At 43.1% G+C, this 24,429-nt stretch overlaps 1 protein-coding gene across 4 annotated transcripts in view; it reads left to right on the top strand.

Moving 5' to 3' along the window:
* LOC147121635 (sentrin-specific protease 6-like) overlaps nt 1-24,429 on the top strand; it is a 153,406-nt gene that overhangs the window by 76,157 nt on the left and 52,820 nt on the right. For 3 of the 4 annotated variants that reach the window (XM_085982046.1, XM_085982049.1, XM_085982048.1), the window contains 4 exons: nt 8,521-8,544; nt 12,621-12,691; nt 13,099-13,253; nt 17,370-17,760. In XM_085982046.1, coding sequence (XP_085838172.1) covers nt 8,521-8,544; nt 12,621-12,691; nt 13,099-13,253; nt 17,370-17,760 — 641 coding nt within the window. The remainder of the gene's footprint in view (nt 1-8,520; nt 8,545-12,620; nt 12,692-13,098; nt 13,254-17,369; nt 17,761-24,429) is intronic. The other variant, XM_085982047.1, reaches the window with a different exon arrangement.

The raw sequence follows: 24,429 nt of genomic DNA, 5'->3' as shown, positions 1-24,429 counted from the left end.
TGCTTATCTTTACCCAAATTGTAACACTGCTCCATTGCCTTGACTTTTCTCTTTAAATTTCTAAATTTCCCCTCACCTGCCCAGCCGCCCCCCCGCCCCCCCACTGCCTTTTTAGTTTAATGCCCCAGTTATTCGATTCGCCAGTCCCAGCCTGGTTTGAGTGGAGCCTGTCCCAACGGAAAGCTCCGTATTTCCCCAGTACTGGTGTCAGTGCCCCATGAATTGAAACCCTTTCCTCCCACATCACTCTTTGAGCCACGCATTTAACTCTCTGAATTGCTTGTCTCTATGCCAATTTGCATGTGGCTCAGGTAACAATACAGAGATTATTACCTTTTGAGGTTATGCGTTTTAATTTGGACCGTAGCCCCTGAAACACACTCAGCAGAACCTCATTCCAAGTTCTACCTATATCATTGGTTCCTACGTGGACCATGACAACTGGATACTCCCCCTCCCACTTCTTCTCCATCCGCAAGGAGATATCCTTAACTGCAACACAGTTTTCGGAACTCCCGGTCGCATCTGCAGAGAACAGTACTGTTTAAGCTGTGAGGAGACCCCAAAGAGTCTGCAAAGAGATATAGATAGACTAAGTGAGTGCGCAGTAAGGTGGCAGATGGAGTATAATGTGGGAAATGTGAGGTTATTCACTTTGATAGGAAGAATAGAAAAACAGAATATTTTTTAAATGGTGAGAAACTTTCAAATGTTGGTGTTCAGAGATATTTGGGTGTCCTCGTGCAAGAAACACAGAAAGCTAGCATGCAGGTACAGCAAGCAATAAGGAAGGCAAATGGCATGTTGGCTTTTATTGCAGGGGGGTTGAAGTATAAGAGTAAGGAAGCCTTGCTACAATTGTACAGGGCCCTGGTGAGATCACACCTGGAGTACTGTGCACAGCTTTGGTCTCCTTATCTAAGGAAGGATATACTTACCTTGGGGGTGGTGCAACGAAGGTTCACTAGATTGATCCCTGTCCTATGATGAGAGATTGTGTAGAATGGGCCTATACTCTCTGGAGTTTAGAAGAATGAGAGGTGATCTCATTGAAGCATACAAGATTCTGAAGGGGATTGACAGGGTAGATGCTGAGAGGTTGTTTCCCCTGGCTGGAGTGTCTAGAACTAGGGGGCATAGTCTCAGGAGAAGGGGTAGGCCATTTAAGACTGCGATGAGGAGTAATTTTTTCACCCAGAGGGTTGTGAATCTTTGGAATTCTCCACCCCAGAGGGCTGTGAATGCTGAGTCTTTGAGTATATTCAAGGCTGAGATAGTTAGATTTTTGGACTTCAGGGAGTCTAGGGACATGGAGATCAGGTGGGAAAGTGTCCTCTACCACTACAATATTCCTTTTCACTCCCTCCACTTGAATGGCCTCCTGTACCATGGTGTGTGGTCAGTCTGCTCATCCACCCTGCAGACTTTACCCTCATCTGCACAGGCAGCAAGAATCTCATACCTGTTGGATAAGGACAAAGGCCGGGGCTCCACCAGCACTGTACCTGGGGTCCCCTTACCTGCCTGACTCAGAGTCACACCCTCCTGTCCCTGACCACTGACCAGACCTGTACCACTATCTAACTGAAGGAGTGTGACTGCCTCTTGGATCAAAGTGTCCAGGTAACTTTCTCCCTCCCTGATGCCCTGCAATGTCTGCACCTCGGATTCCAGCTCAACAAATCTGAACTGAAGTTCCTTGAGATACAGACACTTACATAACAACATAAGAAGTAGGGGCTGGAGTAGGCCATTTGGCCCTTCAAGCCATGGCTGATCTACCTCAAGTCCACCTTCCTGCACTATCCCTTAATTCCCAAAAATTGATCGATCTCTGTCTTGAATATACTCAACGACTGAGCATCCAAAGCGCTCTCGGGTAGAGAATTCCAAAGATTCACAACCCTTTGAGTGAAGAAATTTCTCCTCATCTCAGTCCTAAATGGCCAACCCCTTATTCTGAGACTGTGACCCCTGGTTCTAGACTCCCCAGCCAGGGGAAACATCCTCCCTGCATCGACCCAGTCAAGCCCTGTAAGAATTTTGTATGTTTCACTGAGATCACCCCTCATTCTTCTAAACTCTAGGGAGACCAAAACTGTACACCGTACTCCAGGTGTGGCCTCACCAATGCCCTGTATAATTGTAGTAAGACTTCTTTACTCTTATACTCTAATCCCTTTGTAACAAAAGCTAATATACCATTTTCTTTCCTAATTGCTTGCTGTACCTGCATGTTAACTTTCAGTGGTTCATGTACAAGGACACCCAGGTCTCTGCAGATGTGGTCGTCCAGGATCGTGATGCTCCGAACAAGCTCCCACATGCTGCAGCTGCAGTACACCACCTGCACTGCCATCCTTATATAAACTTATTTATTTAATTAAATTTTATGTATTATTTAACTTAGCTTGTAGTGTAGTTTTTTAAAAACCAATTACTTGATCTAGTTTAAGTTATAGGTAGATTAAATTAGAAAGAGGAGAGTGACTGCCCTTGACATCAAGGTAGCATTTGACTGAGTGTGGCATCAAGGAGCCCTAGTAAAACTGAAGTCAATGGGAATCGGGGGGGAAAACTCTCCACTGGCTAAAGTCATACGTAGCACAAAGGAAGGTGGTTATGGTGGTTGGAGGTCAATCATCACAGCCCCAGGACATCGCTGCAGGAGTTCCTCAGGGCAGTGTCCTAGGCCCAACCATCTTCAGCTGTTTCATCAATGACCTTCCCTCCAACATAAGGGCAGAAATGGAGATGTTCGCTGATGATTGCACAGTGTTCAGCGCCATTCACAACTCCTCAGATAATGAAGCAGTCCATGCCGACATGCAACAAGACCTGGATGACATTCAGGCTTGGGCGGAGAAGTGGAAAGTAACATTTGCATCACAGAAGTGCCAGGCAATGACTATCTCCAACAAGAGAGAGTCTAACCACCACCCCTTGACCTTCAACGACATTACCATCAGTGAATCCCCCACCATCAACATCCTGGGAGTCACCATCGACCAGAAACTTAACTGGACCAGCCACACACACACTATGGCAACAGGAGCAGGTCAGAGGCTAGGTATTCTGCGGCGAGTGTCTCACCTCCTGACTCCCCAAAGCCTTTCCACCATCTACAAGGCACAAGTAAGGAGTGTGATGGAATACTCTCCACTTGCCTGGATGAGTGCAGCTCCAACAACACTCAAGAAGCTCAACACCATCCAAGACACAGCAGCCCACTTGATTGGCACCCCATCGACCACGTTAAACATTCACTCCCTCCACCACCGGTGTACCGTGGCTGCAGTGTGTACCATCTACAAGATGCACTGCAGCAACTCGCCAAGGCTTCTTCGGCAGCACCTCCCAAACCCGCGACCTCTTCCACTTAGAAGGCAAGGGCAGCAGGCGCTTGGGAACACCACCACCTCCAGGTTCCCCTCCAAGTCTCACACCATCCGGACTTGGCAATATATCACTGTTCCTTCATCGTCGCTGGGTCAATATCCTGGAACTCCCTCCCTAACAGCACTGTGGGAGTACCTTCACCACACGGACTGCAGCGGTTCAAGAAGGCGGTTCACCACCACCTTCTCGAGGGCAATTGGGGATGGGCAATAAATGCTGGCCTTGCCAGCGACGCCCACATTCCATGAACAAAAAACAAAAAAAATTCCCTGCAACGCAAAACACGACAAGTATTCGAGACAAAAAAGCAGCACCTCCTTCCCCCCTCTGCTCTGAATTCCCACTCTCTCCAAATTCCCAACTTTAACACTCTGTTTAAGTGCACTCTGTTTAAGACCACTCTGTGCAGACCCCTCTGTGTGTCAGCAGATACTGTTGACTTTTATACACCTTGGAGCCACACACAAATTACAAGTGCTGACTCAGCTGAAGGATTCTTGATGGGCAAATGCAAAAGTACTGTGGAAATTCATTAAGCATGGTATTAAATTTCCATGAGATGAAATGCCTGATTCTGAATCCGAATCCTGAATCTTAGTGTTCTGATTCATTAAACACCCATTCCCCTATAGCAACAAACTAAGCTATTGCTGCGAGTTCTGAAGTAATTTTTTTGGTGCGGGTGATCTGATAGTCTGTACTAACTGTAGCCAAATGGTACATTATTCTAAATGTTCTGTATATGCGGCACACTAAATTTAGAGACGGATGGCTTGGGTTGCTTTTTTACAATGCAGCTGCTATTGTAATTGGTGGACGGACCCTTTGTACTTGGAATGGAAGCTGCTTGCCTGAACGAAGTAATAAAAGTTATGTTCTTAGCATAAAGAAAGTACTTGCATTTATATAGTGCCTTTCACCACCTGAGTATGTCTCGAAGCCCTTCACAGCTATTGAAGTACTTTTGAAGTTTATTCACTGTTGTAATGTAGGAAACCCAGCAGCCAAGTTGCACGCAGCAAGATTCCAGAAACAGCATTGTGATGACCAGATAATCTGTTTCAGCGATATTGGTTGAAGATTAAATATTGGCCAGGACACTGGTGATAACTCCCTTTGATATCCTTCGAAATAGTACTGTACTGGAGTGTCAGCCTAAATTATGTGTTTAAATCTCTGAAGTGAGATTTGAACCTCCAACCTTCTGACTCGTAGGCAAGGGTGCTACCACCTGAGAACCAGTCTTGCTTCTCATTGCTTTAAGTAGTGCAAATCCAGAGCCACACATGCTGTTTAGGATTTAAGGGCAATAAGAGGAATCAGTGCCATAAATATATAAACCAATTGTTTTAGTTCTGTCTCAGCCACTGATTACTTCATCAATTGGGTTGTTGGTAGATACGCTGCATTTTCACTGCCCTGACCACAGGAAGAAAATTCACCTGAGACCCTAGTTTTAAGCAGACCACAACTTTTTCATTTGAGGAAACAATGAGTTTTTTTTAATGCATTTTTGTCATTTGAGAATGTTGAGAGCCTGTACTTGAGTTTTTATCACTGATTGCAGTTACATTGTTTGATAGTGAGGGGCGCATAAAATGGAGTTTGATACATTAGACTAACCAAAATTTCTGGTAATTTTTTTTAATGATTTATTCCCATTACTGCACTAAATTTCCATTCATTTTAGAGATTTATTTTGATGGCATCAAATGTACAACTCCCTCTCTCTCTCTTTCCCCCCCCCCCCCCCCCCCCCACCACCCCCAGCTATTAGTTTTTAGAAAGTAAATATTCAAGAGTCCTCGTCTATAGCGAGATATTGGGCTTGCTACAAGCACCGTCGAAACATTGTGGGCAGTGCCTCTGTTTTCTAATCAGTGCTTGTTGCAGGTGGGGGAGAATCTAATCATCCGGCTTATCCTTTATGTTCTTCTGTTACTTTTCCAGTGCATGTTCTATGTATTTGGGGCCTCGCGACCAGAATGGTCTGGCCTGACCACATTGTAAATCTCTACCATAGAATAGTACAGCACAGGAGGAGGCCATTCTGCAATCGAGTCTGCTCCGACTCTTTAGAAGTGCAATCCAGTTAGTTCCAGCCCCTGCTCTTTTTCATATCGCTGCAATTTTTTCTCCAATTATTTATCCAATTCCCCTTTGAAAGCTGCTGTTGAATCTGTATCCTCCACCCTATCAGGCAGCACATTCCAAATCCTAACCACTTGTGTTTATTTTATTTTTACTCACATTGCCTGTGGTTCTTTTGCCAGTCACCGTAAATCTGTGCCCTATCATTGGAAACAGTTTCTCTTTATAACGGAATAGCTGGCATGGAAGCAGAGTTTGCAGTGAGGGCTAAAGACTACAGCTTTGGTTTCCCCAATGCTGAGCTAGAGTAATATGAGACTCATCCAAAACTGGATGTTGGACAAGCAATTAGGCAGCACAGAGAGGTTGAGAGAGGGAATGGAGAGGTAATGCTGGCCACCATCAGCATACATGTGGAAGCTGACTTCGTGCCTGTGGATGATGATGCTGAGGGACAGCACGTAGACGAGGAGGGGCTAAGGATAGATACTCCTATTAACTTAAGGGTCTTCCTTGTTGACCATTTCAGTTCTCCCACACCAAAAAAACTGTCTCTAATCTTGTATTATATTTTTGCTTTCACACTTTTTCTGAATTTCTGCCCATGTTTTTATCTCTTTAATCTTCCAAAGCAAAAGAGAAAGAAGTTCTATCTAGTGACACTGGTGTTCAGTGTGCCTGTTGAAAGGCTGTTCTATCTTAGTCAGCTACGAGGTTAAAATAAATGTGAAGTGCATTTCCAATTTGTGCAACAACAAAAAGCTGACTCCACGGTGGGCCAGGCTTAAATGAAGTCTCTGGACATAATACGATGGGAACTGCCAGTCCAGTGATCGCAATATATAAAAATGAGCATTAATGTGTCAAATTAACCAGACTCTTGACCTGTTACTACTTTATATTTTCACATTCACCTATTTTAAACTTCGTCATGGTTGGTGGTTGTTGGGTGGGGTGGGGGCAGAGGGAAGGAGAGGGGAAATGTTGTCGAAAACAGCCTCAAGTTTTTTGAATTACAAGTTGGAAGTTCACTTTTTTTTTGTGTGTTGACCTAAGTAGCAAAGACTGACCAGCCTTCATTTGACACAACCCTAATTTAACTGCTGCTTTTAAATGTGCATGACTGCAGTGTGTGCAGCCTAATTGCAGCCACCAGCAGAGGGACTGTTGCAAGTTTCACTGGAAATGCAGAAAAGCTGCCAAAAATACATTTTGATAAATCAGTTACATACTTGAGGTTAATAAAAACAGAAAATGCTGGAGATAGTCAGCAGGTCAGGCAGCATTTGTGAAGAGAGAAACAGAGTTAACGTTTCAGGTCGATGACCTTTCGTCAGAACTGGAAAAAAGCTGCTTTTTTCCAGTTCTGACGAAGGATCATCGACCTGAAACGTTAACTCTGTTTCTCTCTTCACAAATGCTGCCTGACCTGACTATCTCCAGCATTTTCTGTGTTTATTTCAGATTTCCAGCATCTGCAGTATTTACTTTTTACATATTTGAGGCTGGTTGACTTCTGGACTATCTGAGCCATGATAGTCGATGTAACTGCTTTTACCTTCTTCCATTGTTGATTATTTGTAACACCTTTTTCATAGAACACTGATCAGCAAAATGCAACTGCAAAAGTTTGAATAAATTACCTACTCTTCTATGTAGATTTTGCTCTTGTTTGATGCTCCTACATTCATTCGCAAGTGTTTGAGATGCGAACAAATGGCCAATGTATCTGTTGGAGTACATGTTTCAGCATTAGTATAAGATTCATCTATATTTATATAATAAAAGTAGTAATGAAAAAGCAAAATAAAACTAACTGCATAGATCAGTCAGCATCTGTAAAGAGAAAAGAGCGGTTAATGTTCTGGGTGTGTCTGTTCTTTACAGCTACTGACTGATCTGTGTATTTATTGCATATTCTGCTTATATTTTATATTTCCACCATTTTCAGTTTTTTTTCCTCAAAGAAACCAACAATTTAGTAATTAGTTCAATGTATGCAGAGTAGTCTGGAGTCATATTTATGGAAATTGGAGTTTTTTTTGGAAAGGGGATCTTTTTAAATCTTTTAGCTAGTTGTACGATATATATTGCTAGTGTTTTTCATGAATATTGTCCCAGTAAATTTGGGGAGAATTTTTTTTATGGTAACTTGGTGATGGGCAGATGCACATTGTGTTTCATTTGAGCAGCATTTCCAAAGAATCATGCCCCCACTTCTGTCAGTAAACCAGCCAGAATGATTCACATGCAACTAAAAGGTGTTGTCTGACCATCTTGAGCACAAGAGATGTTTTCAATGCAGGTTGAAAGCTGTGGTCATCAATCTGATGTTGGTTCCTTTTACATTTAAACTTGCTTTAGCGATGAAGGTCGCATAAGATCAATTGGGAAAATGTTGAAGTGCAACCTACCTTAACTAGATCACCTCCTTAAGGTGAATCATGGTGCAGAATCTGGGGAGCACCGCTTTGAAATTCCTTAGCAGTACAATATTTTCAACCTGTGCTAAACATTTAGTGGCATGTAAAAGATACAGCAACAATTTGATCCAAATCCCTACGAATAAGCTGGCCATTGAATCTTCAGCTCTGAATATTTTACCCACCGTAAAAGGAATAACTAATATTAATTGAAAATGGCAGGTGCATTTTGGGAGCTTGAAGATCTTATTCTGATATTGCTCAAGTTTTACAGTATTGGGCAATAAAGCTGGGAATATGATCTTCAAGGTGCATGGACTGAAATTATAAACCGTTCAAACTTGATTAGAATTTGTTAAATCTCATGGTTCAATGCATATTTTGGTTAGCAGAGGTGATATTGTTGGAAGTTTTGTAATAACTGGACTTTATCTTAATCAGAGTTGGTTTTAAGGAGCCTTCTCATGAAACTAAATAACATTGTAACTGCCTTTTAAAGAAACTGAAAAATACAAAAAAGTAATATACTAATAATTTGCCATGTGTCAACCTGTAAACATTAATTTGAGATTATTGCCTCTTACTTGTTTTCTTTCATCTTTTAAAGCAATCTTGGCTTAACTGATGAGGGGTAAGTGTCGTTAATGTCTTTGCCTAACAGCTGGGATTGGCACTGCACGGTCTCATAAATAGGTTCATTAGCTGTTGATGCTTTGTGTGCTTGTCATTTTTTGGGTACTTTATTTAAAGTGTGTGCAATCAATACATGCAAGCACACTGTTTCACCTGCCCTCGTGTTAATGTATTTTTCCGACTATGATATTTTTCCATTTCCCACAACAGGTGTTCTCTAAGTGACCTTGCCAATCTAGGAGTCATTATTCATCAAATCAGTATTGCACAGTAAACTTCCCAAAATAATGCAGAATGTACTTCATGTAATTCTAATTATACTGTTCATTGATCAATGGAGAGAGCTTCCAAGCACTTTAAATTTCAATCTCAGGTGCTCGGCTCATTTACTACCCGTCACTGATGAATGTTTTTGAAATTACTTCCATTTAATCTTAATCTTGTCCTGCTATTCACTAACAAACCTGTGGCAAACAACTTTAATCCCTGCTCCAAAGTTGCTCTGTACAGCCATTCTAATTCAGGATCCTGGTAGTATAAATGAACAGTTCATTATAAACAGCGATGGGATTGAAGTCATTTCAGATTGGAGTAGTGGTGAATTGGCTTAGCTTGCATGGATCCATTGCAGTGTTTCAATGAGTGATCATGAGGCCACCACTATACAGTCTGCTGCTCTACAAAGTTTACTATTATTCAGCATCCCTGCATTAAAGTTTATTCTGAGAATAGTGTGGATTGTGGAATCAAACCCACTTCATTGTTAATTTAACCTTAACTTAGTTGTAAATCTACATAAAATAACTTCCAGCTGACAACGGTATTTATGTGAAATTGTATTTGTGAAATCCTCAAGAGCATTTGGTACCCAAAAGGATGAATTGGAATGTACAATGAGCCGAATATTGATGTTTGTGCACCAAAACTTGCGATAATATGTGTTTCCCATTCAGTTTTATTCAAGCCTTCTGTATAGTGGTCAAACTATGTATAATGTAACAATATTTTCACTTGTAGCGTAAAAGTATACCATTGCTGTGACATTCAAGCCCAATTTGGATTAAACTAGAATCCATTATTAACACATTGTTTCAACTTGTCTTCTAATTCTCTTGTTTTGCACAGGTACAACTTCTTTAGGTGAATACTTGTCTATCCTAATGTGCTTTGCTTAACGCAGCCTTAATGCACTCTGCCTAATAGTGAAGCTTTAGGTGCGCTGTTGCTAAATGCAGGATGACATGAATAATAGATCCCATGTTTCAGTGCTTCATTCAAATGCAGCTCGCTGCCATGTAAATGGAGATTTCTTGTCAAGCCTTGACAGAACACGAGTTGCATGTGCCGTGTTTATACCTTATATTCTGATCGTTATGTTTGTTTTTCCAAAGTTGTTTTGCACTCAAATGCTCATAAGAACCAAGGTTAATTTTCATTAGTTTGGTCTTGCATAGAATTACGTAGAATGTACAGTGAGAAACAGGCCATTTGGCCCAACTGGTTCATGCCAGTGTTTATGCTCCACATTAATCTCCTCCCTCTTCATCTAACTCTATCAACATAACTTTTTATTCCTTTCTCCCTCATGTGTTTGTCTAGCTTCCCCTTAAATGCATCAATGTTATTCGCCTCAACTACTCCTTGTGGTAAAGAGTTCCACATTCTAACCACTCTTGGTTAGAAGTTTCTCCTGCATTCCTTATTGGATGTATTAGTGACTATCTTATGGCCCCAGTGTTCTTGCTCATAGTCATTACGGCACAGAAGGAGGCAGTTCGGCCCATTGAGTCCATGCCGACTCTCTGTAGAGCAATCCAGTCAGTCCCATTCCCGCGCTCTATCCCAGTAGCCCTGCAAGTTTATTTCCCTCAAGTGTCTATCCAATTTCCTTTAGAAATCATTGAGTGTCTCCGCTGCCACCACCCTCGTCGGCAGTGAGTTCCAGGTCCTCACCACTCGCTGCGTACAAAAGTTCTTCCTCACCTCCCCCTGTATCTCTTGCCCAAAACCTTAAATCTGTGTCCCCTAGTCCTTGAACCATCAACTAATGGGAACAGCCTTTCTCTGTCTACCTTATCCAAACCTAATGTTGCACACCTCTATCAAATCACCCCTCAATTTCCTTTGCGCCAAGGAGAACAACCCCAGCTTCTTCAACCTAACCTAGTAGCTCAAATGCCTCATCCCTGGAACCATTCTGGTAAATCTCCTTTGCACCCTCAAGGACCTTCACATCCTTTCTACAGTGTGATGACCAGAACTGGACGCAATACTCCAGCTGTGGCCTAACCAGAGCTTTATAAAGGTTCAGCATAACTTCCCTGCTTTTGTACTCAATACCTCTCTTTATGAAGCCCAAGATCCCATATCCTTCTTGGGCAGTCCCTTGGATCCGAGGATGACTTGCTTCCACATTAAAAATGAGTTCACAGGTGACTGATGAGTCCAATGCGGGACCTACAGTCTCTCTCTCAGGTGGGGCAGATGGTGGTTGCAGGGGAGGGTGGGTGGGGTGCTTGGGTTGACGTGCGCTCCTTCCGCTGCCTGCGCTTGGCTTCTGCTTGCTCCTGGCGAAGAGAGTCGAGGTGTTCTGCGCCTTCCCGGATGCTTCTCCACTTTGTGCGGTCTTGGGCAAGGGATTCCCAGGTGTCGGTGGGGATGTTACACTTTTTCAAGGAGGCTTTGAGGGTGTCCTTGAAGCATTTCTTCTGCCCACCTGGGGCGCTCTTGCCGTACCGGAGCTCCGAGTAGAGCGCTTGTTTTGGGAGTCTCGTATCAGGCATGCGGACAATGTGACCAACAGTCCAACACCGCCTTCAGTGTGCCAGTGCAGCCTTCAGTCGCCTGAGGAAGAGTGTGTTTGAAGACCAGGACCTCAAACCCGGCCCTAAGCTCATGGTCTACAGAGCAGCAGTGATACCCGCCCTGCTGTATGCCTCAGAGACATGGACCATGTACAGCAGGCACCTCAAAGCACAGGAGAGGTACCACCAACACTGCCTCCGCAAGATCCTGCAAATCCATTGGCAGGATAGGCGCACCAACGTCGGTGTTCTCGCTCAAGCCAACATTCCCAGCATCGAAGCTTTGACCACGCTTGATCAGCTCCGAAGATCCCATAAGCTTTGCTAACTACTCTCAATATGTCCTGCCACCTTCAAAGATCTATGCACATGAACCCCCAGGTCATTCTGTCCCTGCACACGCTTTAGAACTGTGCCATTAAGTCTTTATTGCCTCTCCCTATCCCTTCTGCCAAAATGCATCTCCTCACACTTCTCTATATTAAATTCCATCTGCCACTTACTGCCCATTCTGCTAGCCTATCTTGTGTCCTGTTGCAGTCGATTGGTATCATCCTCACTGTTTGCCACACCTCCAAGTTTGGTATCATTGGTAAATTTTGAAATTTTACTCTCTTCCAATATCCAGGTCATTTATTTATATATATCAAAAAAAGCAGTAGTCCTAGCACTGACCCTTGGGGAACACTACTGTCTACCATCCTCCAGTCTGAAAAACAATCATTTACCACAACTTGCTGTTTTCTGTCCTTAATCCAATTTCTTATCCAAGCTGACACTGACCCTCCTATTAGTCAAATACGATCTGCCTTTTACAAATTCGTACCTTTTATGTTAACTGCCATTCTATTCTCATTCTCTCTTTGCCAATCTTATTTTCCTCTTCACTTCCCCTCTCAACTTATGTATTGAACACTTTTACTCTTCAGTAAAATCCATTACCCCAGTTGTTTTGGAATTCCAAGAAACTACCATGTTGGCAGAAGTAATGAAATGGTTAAGGATCAGACAGAATTTCAATTTTTTTTGCAATAGCAATGCCTCTCCTAACTCAATGTGATTAGTTACTTCTGTAATAGTTGGGTCTGGCTTTAGTGCTGTGGGTGGTTTGCGAATATGGGGGGAGCAGGAATATATTTTTTTGTTTGTTGAGAAATGTGTTTCAATAAATGTTACATTGTCTGCGGAGATTGCGTAGTGGGCTGGAAAATGTATTCAGTGTTTGTTATGAAGACCAGTTCTTATCTTAAAATCCATTGTATGCTTTCAGAAAAGAATACCCAGCTGATGTTCAAAGGGTTCCAGTGGACAGTATTATTTTAATGGAGTCTGATGGAAGAGGTGAGTCTTTGTGTACCCTGAGGCCGTGTCCTGATTTTTTTTTGGTTTATCTTTTTATCTCCTGAAGGTTTATCATCTGTGTAGTTGCCACATCGCAGCATTCAGCTGAAGGTGGGTAGGTGGGAGTTTGTGAGATGCCTAACCAGTTACATGACCGTAAACAGATGAAGACCATCCCTAGATTGGCTGACCTGCACCAGAGAATCCGGTGCAAATCTGCCTTATCGATGGCAGTAGATCGAATTGTTTGGTGGTGTGAGCCAGAGTTGTTTTCTTCAAACTGACATTTGAGGCATGCATCTTCAATAATTTATTCTAGTAAACACAGTGCAGGTTTAATGATTCTGTATTTAGTGTCGCCAGTTTTGAGAGTTCTTTACTGAGGGAGATCTTTGCTTTTTTAATAGATGTGGCCTCTACAGAATTAGAAGAGCAGATGTGTTCCACACCAAATATTAAGAGACGTGTTCTGACGAGGCGACTCAGAGACGACTTAACGGCAGCGTTGCCGGAATCAACAAACCTTGAAGCTTCTGCTCCACAAAGTCCGACACATAGCGAGGTGGGCACTGGAGACTTTCTTTCCAATCAAAAGATATCTATCTTTCCAGATATGTAAAGACTGATGGCGCTGCAGCTATAAATGAAAGAAAAATTCGTGAGACTATGCAGTGAAGTCTGTTGCTTTTGGGCAGGACAAAGTCGATTTTTGATGCAGTTTGGGATATTTCAACAAGCGCCCGAGAGTTTTGGAAAACCGCAACGGCAGTGGATTTGTGTGCAATATGGTTAAGCAGATGTCCTAAAACTGCCTGATTGTGCCACTGAGTTTGTTCAATTCAACAAATGGGTTGAACTCTAACTGAGATTCATAAGCAACAACAACTTGCATTTATATAGCGTCTTCAACGTAGTAAAACGTCCCAAGGAGCTTAATGACCATCCCAACTTGTTGATTTAAAATTTTTTTTTTAATACAAACTATTTCCAGAAGCAATGAAAATCTTTCTCTAGAATTCCCTCCCTAACCCTCTCCGCCTCGCTACCTCTCGCTCCTTCTTTAAGACGCACCTTAAAACCTGCCTCTTTGACCAAGCTTTTGATCATCTCTCCTAATATCTCCTCCTTTGACTATCAAATTTTGTCTGATAAAGCTCCTGTGAAGTGCCTTAGGACATTTTTACTATGTTAAAGGCACTATATAAATAGCAAGTTGTTGTCATGACTTTGCCACAAATATTTGCAGTTTTTTGAGAAATGTCAAATTATGTTGAGTTCTCATTTCATGCTGATCAGTTAGTGAAGTACAGAAAAGCTATGTAGAAATACTCATTTACATGGATGCGCTTTTAAGTGATTCCATCAGTTTAAACATTAAGCTGGAAAGGTTACGTTTCTTAAACAGCTGAGTTTAATCTTTTTGTCGTGTTCAAGACTGTATAGTTACGGTAATCGCAATGCCACAAAATGATCGCAAACACCTTTGTACAGTATGGAATTTGATGCTTAAGATTATGATGAGTGGTTTAACTTCGTTCCTACAGCATTGAAGCTGCTTTTATATTTTTCAGTCACTGGCACCCAGCATGGACTTCATGTGGCCAGTGGCAACAAAGAGAGAAACCTGCCACATACTTTGACTAGGAGCCTGGTAAACCTTTTTTTAAGTGGGTACTGGGACCAGTAAAACCTTATTCCACCAGAGCGTGGTGAATAAGATGAAGAAGGTGGTTACTAGTAGCGATGTTGTGTATGTAATGTTGTGCACACAGATAACTATTGTGTCTGCAATATCATTACTTTGCACAGTGGCCAAACTGTCATGGCCAGTCTGCACATCTGATATAATGATTCTCATAGTGCAGGCAGTTTATAGGAAGACTGTTAGCACCATCTGCTGGTAAATGTGCGTGCGTGTGCCTGCACACAGGCGCGCGCAGGGAGGAAAGAGGAAGTGTATTTCAGCACTTGATGTTTATATAATTAATACTCCGTTTATCTTGGGACATGTTCATCTGGGCTCCGCATTCAGATAGTGCTGTTACTTTGTCTCTATTAGTGGGATCTCTACAGAATGCTAATAAAAAATGCATCACGCGCTGCATATGGGAATGTTAATCATTTGGAGAGTATGCACTGTGTGAGGCCATTCGCACAAGTGACTTGCTTTAAAAAAAAAGCACGCTTTCTGGTTGGTGCAGGTAGTGGTTCAGGAAGGTGGGAATTGGATTGCAATTCTGGTTGAAATGTTCATAACAGGTGAGACCTACCTGTGTGCCAGTACTAAACCAAAGTGTGGTTATAGGTGCAAATGGAGCCATGTGGTTTGGTACAGCAATTTTAGAATCTGTGTGTTATAAGAGAAAATATTAGTTTTCTCCCCAGGAGCCATCTCAACTCCTGTTGTTCAGGGTTCCGGATTCCCAGATTACATTAGTACATGTTTTGCCAGCTTGCATCCTGTCCTTTTAGGCCCTGGATACCAATCGCAGCCCCTGTTCTCCCTCCTCCTCAAACACCACACCCCACCCCACCTGCCAGGCTGCGTGTACTCACACAATGTCTCATCCTCTCTCCACCCACCAGCCCTCAGCGCCTTCCATGCAACTTGGTCTAGTGGTACAATAGTAACTGGGCATGCTTCTTGATCTTTGTAGTGACATATGTCATATCCTTGATCTGCTGTGTGCTTTGAATAGCTTTGTGAGTAGTCTTTAAAAACCATTCAGTGAGGATGTGTTTGTATTGGTTATTTCTACATAGCAAATGTGAAGCAAGCCTACTTCAGAGTTTGTACATTTCTGTTTAAATTTGCAAATGACGGAATTACCTTTAATATTTGATATGTTTAAACGTGTAAAAGAACAGCCTCTGTGTGGTAGAATTTCATTAAGAGTGCTGTTATTGATTTATTTTTTCTTCTTACAAAACTGGACCTGCAATTGCTTGGCACTGTCACATAATACAGGGCAGAAAATTGTTCTCTTAAAACTTGCATCATATTCCCATCGCTGTGCAAGCAATGATTATGTAATATTTTGTCATCAGTCTTGGCTATGCTGTGTGTAGATATTTGAACTGGGTAAATTCTGTTAGGTTACTGGTAGGCGGTTTTAGAAAAATACCGTGAGATGGAGTGAACAAAAGACAAGAATATGAAACTGCACATGTAATCAACAGTAAATGAAAATAGAAAAGGCTGGAAACATGGTAGGTCCATCAACATCTGAAAAGGGAAACACAGTTTTGGGTGGAAGCTGTTTATCAGTAAACAGTAAATCTGCTAAACTGGCTTTGCAAGTCAAACAATCACTTAAACCCACATTACCCCGCCTGCCATTCACCAAGATACCACCGTGCTCCATGAGATGGAAAAAATCATGAGCAACACCCACCCTCCCATTCATGAAGACTTGGAAAAACCCACCACAAAAGCGCTTAAAATCACGCCGGCCATTCTGGGAAACAGCAGCCAATATTCATTCAGCTGGTATCGACCCACTATCCAGATGGACGGAATCATGGGAGCATGCAACATAAAGAACCAACACCGCATCACTGACCGAACAGTAGAGGTCCCTGGCTCCGACCTCCCTCGGAGACAGTGGACACGCTCAACCCAATCCACACAGGACACAGGCGATGCAGCCACCTGCTCCACAAGTGGAAGATGAGGGAATGACCCGAAATGTGACTGTGGCCATGAGTCCCGCCCACTGAGATCTGTTGCGGGATCTCCACTCGGCATCTCAAGGCCAAACAAGACATTCCATTATAAGCTTTTCCCGTCATATGAAACTCGTTGTAACACTCAAACAAATCTTGCTGAGACATTACCTTTTTCTCATCGGGTGCTGATTGATCGGAACATTTCCGGCATTTTTAATTTGGTTTCCAGTGTTTGTGTTTTTTCTTTTTACTGTTACCATGTAAGGTTTCTGTTTTCAATAGAATAAGATGTTTTAATACCTTTCAAACCTAACTAAAGACCCAAAGCAAAATACTGCGGATGCTGGAAATCTGAAATAAAAACAGAAAATGCTGGGAATACTCAGCAGGTCAGGCAGCATCTGTGGAGAGAGAAACAGAGTTTCAGGTTGATGACCTTTTGTCAGAACTGGAAGAAGTTTGTGATTTAAAGGTTTATAAGCAAGTACAGAGCCTGGGAAAAGTGCAAGGCAATGGAGGTGGATGGTAATGGTTCTGCTGTTGCCATTTACACCTCCTCTGGACCCATCCTTTGTTTCTTTATTGTCCCATTACCACTCCCCTTTTTGCTTTGCAGCATCATCCCTTTTGTCATTTAATCACTCCTGCCCTATCACAGACCTCCCCTATTCCTCTTTACCCCCCCCCCCCCACTTTCCCTGCTCTGTACTTGCTGATAAACTGTGAAATCTCTAACGTCCAGTTCTGTTGAAAGGACATCGACCTGAACTGTTAACTCTGTTTCTCTCTGTACAGATGCAGTCTGGCCCGCTGAGTGTTGCCAGCATTTTCTGTTTTTATTAAATACCTTGCATTTATAGAACGCCTTTCACGTCCTCCTGTGTTGATTTAGTCTGTTGTCTTGGTAAATTCCGGTTTTAGGCCGTGAGGGAGAAAGGAGTACAAGATACGTCTGCAATAAAAATGTTAGGATTTTTTTTAACATTTTGATCTTGTTTCCAAATTTCAGGGGCAGACACTCGATGAATTCTTCAGTATATGTAAAAATTGTGGGAGAAAAAGTGAAGACCATGCAAAATGTGAAAATTGTAGGAAGCCAATACCCAAGGATGCAACAAGACGACCCAAACAAGCTTCAGATTCCATATATGCTGGGATACCTCAGCCACGCCCATCTATTCATTCTCCAACGCAAGCTGAGGGCAGCATAGGTGTTAGTGCCAAGACATTTTACAACAAACCTTCTCTTGACATAATATTGACTCCAGTACCTGCTACTAAACTGTATTCTACCAGGAGCAACCTTTTGCAAACTAACGGCAGCATAGGGTTCATGGGACGTACAGTTGTATATGGAGCTGGACGGATGGACTCCAGGAAGCCTGTAATGAATGACCCCAGTAAGTACGGATATTTTCAGTGCCTCTGCGTTACCCACAACAGAAATGTGAAGGCATGTTCCAGAGGTGGTCACAGAATCACAGAATCCCCACAATGCAGATAGAGGCCATTTCGGCCCATCGAGCCTGCACCAACACATATCCCACCCTATCCCCGTAACCCCACGTATTTAATCCCCTAACACTAAGGGTCAATTTATCATAGCCAAATCAACCTAACCCGCACATCTTTGGACTGTGGGAGGAAACCGGAGCACCCGGAGGAAACCCACACAGACACAGGGAGAATGTGCAAACTCCACACAGACAGTCGCCCGAGGCTGGATTTGAACCCGGGTCCCTGGCGCTGTGAGGCAACAGTGCTAACCACTATGCCACCGTGGTGTATGGTACGGCACTGTACATGGCAGTACAGCCCCCACCACTTATAGTGGGCACGTTGGTGTTAACATGATTTGCCCACTATACGCTGTGGACAGTAAAACCAAAAAGGTAAGTAACTAACATATTTTAAAAATGGCTACATATGGTGACACCACAAGAATGGCGATGATTGGGTAATTCCCCCGTCAATCACTCCTGGAGGCCACACTGCTGTAAGTGACTGGGATTGATTTCACACGCACAATTTGTATTATGTGACTGTCCGCCACTCCATTTTGCTGGAGAAATAATCCTGCTGTACTCGGGCGACTCTGTTTGCTAAGTAAATAGACTCTGCTGTAGTTTGAGTAAATTGAAACCACAAATCCCACCCACCTCCAACTCATTGGCAGACACAGTGATGATAACATTCACTCAAGTTTTTAAAAAAACAGGAAGTCTCCACCAAGCAACCGCGCTTCTTAATTGTTCACACTGATTATTTCCACAGTGTTGGGGTCCCTCTGCGCATGCGCCCCCATGGAGAAAGGGAGTATGGGGGCGGGGTGGGGTGGTGAGGGTACACCTGGGGGTAGGGAGGAGGGGGGATTGGGCGGGTGGGGGAAAGGGGAGGGAGGAGAAGGGATCGGTCGGCCGGAGGGTGGGGGAGTGGCAAAGGGGAGGGAGGAGAGAGGATTGAGGGGTGGGGGATTGGAGAGAAGGTCAGGAACTTGTTGGCGGGACAGAGCACTGTGAGAACGGGTGGGGAGAACGTGATCCCGGTCTAAAGGGGGTGGGGGGTGTCGGGGATGAGAGCAAGAAAGTGATCCAGATGGGAAGATAGATCACGTTCTCCCACCCTCTGTTAGGCCTGCATCACGCTGCTCCAACCCTTTACACCTGCATCACGTGCTCCCCTTCCTCGCTCCGTCCCAGACCGCAGAGGTTCAAGAAGGCAGCTCACTACCACCCTCTCAAGGGCAACTAGGGATGGGCAATAAATAAAAGAATTATAAAGCTTTACCGGCTTTTGAATGGGAAATTTTGCGCACGTGTAAAATTGTGAATGGGCTGCACAGCCCGTTAAAGGGACCTCGCACCCAAAAATAAATTAGGGAGAATATTGTCCACCAACACCTTGATTTTAAAATTCTCATCCTCATGTTAAAACCCCTCCATTGCCTCACCCCTTCCTATCTGAACTCGTCAGTGTAAGCGCTGAGTGTGCTCCTAAACCGAGAGGGTGAGCCTGGTCTCTTCTCTTAAAGCAGTAGTCTTAGCACTGTGAGCTCTGGAGCCTGCCTGTCACAATGAATGGATCAAATTACACATTGCAAAGATCTTGATTACTCTCCAGCAGGCAGGATTAAATTACACATTCCAGACAAACTGTTGGATGTGTCATGTCCTTCAAGGGGACCAATCAGAAATCTGGTGTTGCAGATAGACATGACCATAAATATTGGCCAGGACACCAGGGATAACTCAGTAAGTACTTACTGAACTTCCCAAAATAGTCAGTGTAAAACTGGCACCTTTGTAATTGACTCCTATGGTAATGGCAAATGGTTAGCGCCATTTGTCTGGTATAGGCGGCTGCCTGTGATAAGCGTGTACAGCATGGCAGGGGACTGAGAGTTGGATAGACAACGTGTGCTTGGGAAGCAAAAGAATTTAAAGGATAACTAAATTGGGTATTAGTAAGAGTTGTTCAGAGGTAGTTTGAGGTTGAATGCATTTTGTGAGCCTTCATTGAGTATTCCATTAAATGTAAATTAGATGTGTTTATGTGGCTTATTTTTACCCCAGTGAATGCAGATGTTTTAATTCCTGCACTCATTATTTCTATCTAGTTTGGTTCACCTTGGGTCACATGTCATTCCTTGCTACAGTGATGGGCAAAGGGTGACCCGTCCATTGCATCTGATCTGTAATTGCTAATCAGTAAGTGGTGTGACACACCTAGCCGCTGCTCAATCCCTTGCACTGATGGATTGTCCGAGATCAGAATCTCGCTGTGTTTGCTGATGTTCTGTCTGCAGCATGTTCTGGGAGAACAGGTGGTGCTGCACAACTATCGCAGAACTTTTAGTTCTAAATTTTTGTTGGGGCGGGGGGTCACTGAGTGGAGCTGGAGCAGAAAGACAACTATTGAATTTTGATCTGCTATTTTGTAATTTCAAACCAAGTTACATTTTTATTATATTTATGGAAGCCATTGAAGGATAAATTCCCTTTACTTAAGTAATTTTGATGTATTGCATTTCAGGATTTTTAAATAACTGTATTTGGGTGTAATGCAATCTTGCATTTAATGTCTATTTGTGCCAATTAATCTTTTTAATTTTGCTGAGATTGCATCAAAATCACTAAACCATCAGTGTGGGCATTGTGATGTATCCAACGTCATGGACTGCACTGCCTGCATCCATTGTGTTAGTTGCTGCTGATTAACAAAATCCAAATGGAATAAAACTATCCGTATGAGTTTTCTAGTACAGTATTTAGCTATTTTGGATAATCTGCATCAAATTTTAAATGTGGCCCAAGTTTAAAAAAAAATAAATAAATAAATAAATAGCTGATCACATTTTATTACCAGTGAATAGTACTATTCAGCAATCCCTTAGTGTAGTCCTTTCTCATACTAGGTACACTGTTGCATCAAGGCATCTGCGTCTCGTTCCCTGGTAACACCCCTTCTGACAAAGCAGAGTTCGTATACCTCCGAGCTTTCGGTTGAAGAGTTCAAGCCATTAAACTCCATAGGGTGCAGACTATCTTAAAGAGGCAGTGACGTTGCCATCTACCAAATTGTACACCAAACAGGACAACTGCAAAAAAATTATCGCCACCCCAGGATGGTAACAAGTGGCACTTGGGTACTGAGTGGAATCACAGCGTGCTTTTACCTCTGGGTTGCAGGTTAGAATCACCCACGGTGCTGTTGAAGAGCTCTTCCGTCTGCCTGTTATAAGAGTGGGATGAAATCGCTTGGGCAGATTGACCACTGATCCTGGTGGCCAGGACTCTACAGCAGAAAAGTGCTCGCTCTTAAGAGAAGAAAATTCTGTTCCCACGTAACCAAATGTGATTTAACTCTTCCATGGGGTGAAAATTCCAGGCATAATGGTATCTAAACAAATGGAATGGACAGCTCATTGACTGACTGGTGGTCTTCGACTTAGAGAAGTAGCAGCTACAGTTTCAGATTCTCCTGAATTAATTTTGGGACACTACAGCCAAGCTCAAGCCTCTAGTCGTCCATTGTCGATGCATGCACCTTCAGCAGGTGTTCCTGGGTAGTCATTGGGTGTGAGAACCTTGGCTGATTTTTTTAATCATCTGTCATCTTCCTCAAGGGAATGGGAACTTATTGCATTAGCCCCTGGCTAGATAGCTCTGCATACTCCTGGCTTAATTTTACACTGGGCAGTAAGTTTGCCAGCAGAGCCATCAAGGAAGGTAGAGATTTTTTTTTTAAGTCGTAGGAAGAAAATAGAAAGAAGTCATCCAGTTGAGGGCTCTGACAATATACACTGCAAGAGCAGGTTTTATGCACCACCTGAACAGTTAGGTATTGAAGTCTTTTCAATTCGTCCCTTTAATAAAGTATATAGTTTCAAGACTTTGAAAACTCCTTTGCCAAATATCGGTAAGCTACTGCCTCAAATGACCTGTTCAGGAGACAAGACCAGGAGGGTAGTTTAGCAATGGTAAACAATAGGGCGATTAAAATGAATGGGTTAAAAATCGCAGGCTGGCAAACACCGATGGAAAACCTGGTCTAAACCTTTCAGTGCTGTCATGATATTTTCATTTGTTTCTAACTAGCTTTTTTTAGTTTAAAAAAAAATTAAAACTAAGTGTTCTTGCATAAAACTATATTGAAGTGAGCAGCAGCTATTGGTCAAATCTGTCCTTGCATTCATAACTTGTCCACCATTTTATCTAGCCATTTATCTGCCCATATTATTGGTTGGTAGGTCTTCACTGCCAAAAAGAAGCTACATAAACTCCTGCATACAGACTCTGCTGTTTGTTACAGCCACACTGAATTATCATTCCTAAATCTTGCCACTAGCCAACCTTGCATGGTTCAAAACAAATCCTTGCTCCCTCTGGGCCAATTTTTTGGATGTGTGGACCAATGAGAAGGCCCAATTCGCATGTCTTGGTACAATAGGCGACTAATTTATCGTTAACTGACATTGTAGTTACAAATCTGACGATGGGCACATGACAGAAGAGAGGGAGGCACAAGCTTTGCGATTGTTTCAAGCTTACAGTGGCATTTTTTCTCTTTGGATTACTGGTGGACCATCACTGGCAAGTGCTGATAGGAACAGGAGTAGGCCATTCAGTCCCTCGAGCCCGTTGCATCATTAAATTAGATCATAGCTGATCTGTAGCTCAACTCCATTTACCCGCCTTTGATCCATATCCCTTCATAACCTTACCTAACAGAGATCTGTTTATCACAACGCCTTCAGGGATGCTGCTGATCTGGATACCATTCCCTGGTTATAGAGTTACCTACCTATCTCGTAGGTTGCTTATTTAAACTTGCAATGCTGCTAACTTTTCATTTCCTTCAAGGACCTAAGCATCGTCAATTCCTTTGTCTCGTGTTCCTTCCTGGAAGTTTACATTAGAGGTTCAGGCTGTCAGTAAGTGTTGTGCTCTGGTCTGGGGTTTTTCTGCAGCTGGAGGCAATGCTGTGCTATTTCAGGATGTGTTTCCCTCTGCGTTGCAGGGCTTCAGCCTTTGTGTGTTGGGTTCACTGGGCTCATGTCGCTATGGATGCTGGTCTGGTTGTGGAGGAGAGGGCCCTAGCATTTCTGTCCACTATGTTGTGCAATACAACTTGGTTTGAGTACCCTTATGATTGGTCTCTGCTCTGGGAGGGGGGTGACGTTACTAATATTGGTAGTAGCACTTCTGTTGTCATCATGTACGCATAGGAGGGGATATGTTCAGACCCTCGAGCATCATGGTTCTTCGTAGAGTACTGGGAGGAGTTGCTGGAACTAAAAGTTGGCCAGCATACTGAGAGAACTCCATGCTCCTCTTCAAATAGCACCTTTAACGTAGTCACACATCCCAAGGTGCTTCACAGGAGCTGGGAGGTTATGATGGAGCTGTACAAAACGCTAGTTAGGCCACAACTGGAATACTGTGTGCAGTTCTGGTTGCCACACTATAGGGAGGATATGATTGCATTGGAGAGGATGCAGAGGAGATTCACCAGGATGTTACCTGGGCTGGAGCGCTTCAGCTATGAAGAGAGACTGGACAGGCTGGGGTTGTTTCTCTTAGAGCAGAGAAGGCTGAGGGAGGACCTGATTGAGGTGTACAAAATTATGAGGGGCATAGATAGGGTAGATAGAAAGGAACTTTTCCCCTTAGTAGAGGTCAATAACCAGGGGGCAAAGTTTCAAGGTAAGGGGCAGGAGGTTTAGAGGGGATTTGACGAAAAACTTTTTCACCCAGAGGGTGGTTGGAATCTGGGACTCACTGCCTGAAAGGGTGGTAGAGGCAGGAACCCTGGCAACATTCAAGAAGCATTTAGATGAGCACTTGAAATGCCATAGCATACAAGGCTACGGACCAAGTGCTGGAAAATGGGATTAGAATAGACAGGGCTTGATGGCCAGTGCGGACACAATGGGCCGAAGGGCCTCTTTCTGTGCTGTATAACTCTATATTACTCTGAGGATTGTAACAGCTTCTATAGGTATGTAAGAAGGAAGAGATTAGCAAAAGTAAATGTGGGTCACTTATAGGCAGAGACAAGAGAAATTATAATGGGGAATAAGGAAATGGCAGAGACTTTAAACAAATATTTTGTATCTGTCTTCACAGTAAAATTCTGGAAATAGTGGGGAATCAAGGGCCTATTGAGAACAAGGAACTTAAAGAAATTAGTATTAGTAAAGAAATAGTACTAGAGAAATGAATGGGACTAAAGCTGACAAATCCCCTGGACCTGATGGCCTACATTCTAGGGTTTTAAGAGGTGGCTGCAGAGATAATGGATCCATTCGTTTGATCTTCCAGAATTTCATAGATTCAAGAATGGTCCCTACGGCTTGGAAGGTAGCAAACATAACCTCGCTGTTCAAGAAAAGAGGAAGAGAGAAAACAGGGAACTATAGGCCTGTTCGCCTTAGATCAGTAGTAGGGAAAATACTAGTATCTATTATTAGGGATGTGGTAATGGGGCACTTAGAAACTCAGAATATGATTGGGCAGAGTCAACAAGGATAATCATGTTTTGAGGGTGACCCCGAGCTTCCGGTCGCC

The sequence above is a fragment of the Somniosus microcephalus genome, chromosome 3, assembly GCF_052327205.1.
Source record: "Somniosus microcephalus isolate GS21.2 chromosome 3, FLI_Smic_1.0, whole genome shotgun sequence".
Lineage (NCBI taxonomy): Eukaryota > Metazoa > Chordata > Chondrichthyes > Squaliformes > Somniosidae > Somniosus > Somniosus microcephalus.
Note: the sequence above shows the minus strand (reverse complement) of the source record. Positions and strands in the feature narration are given on the sequence as shown.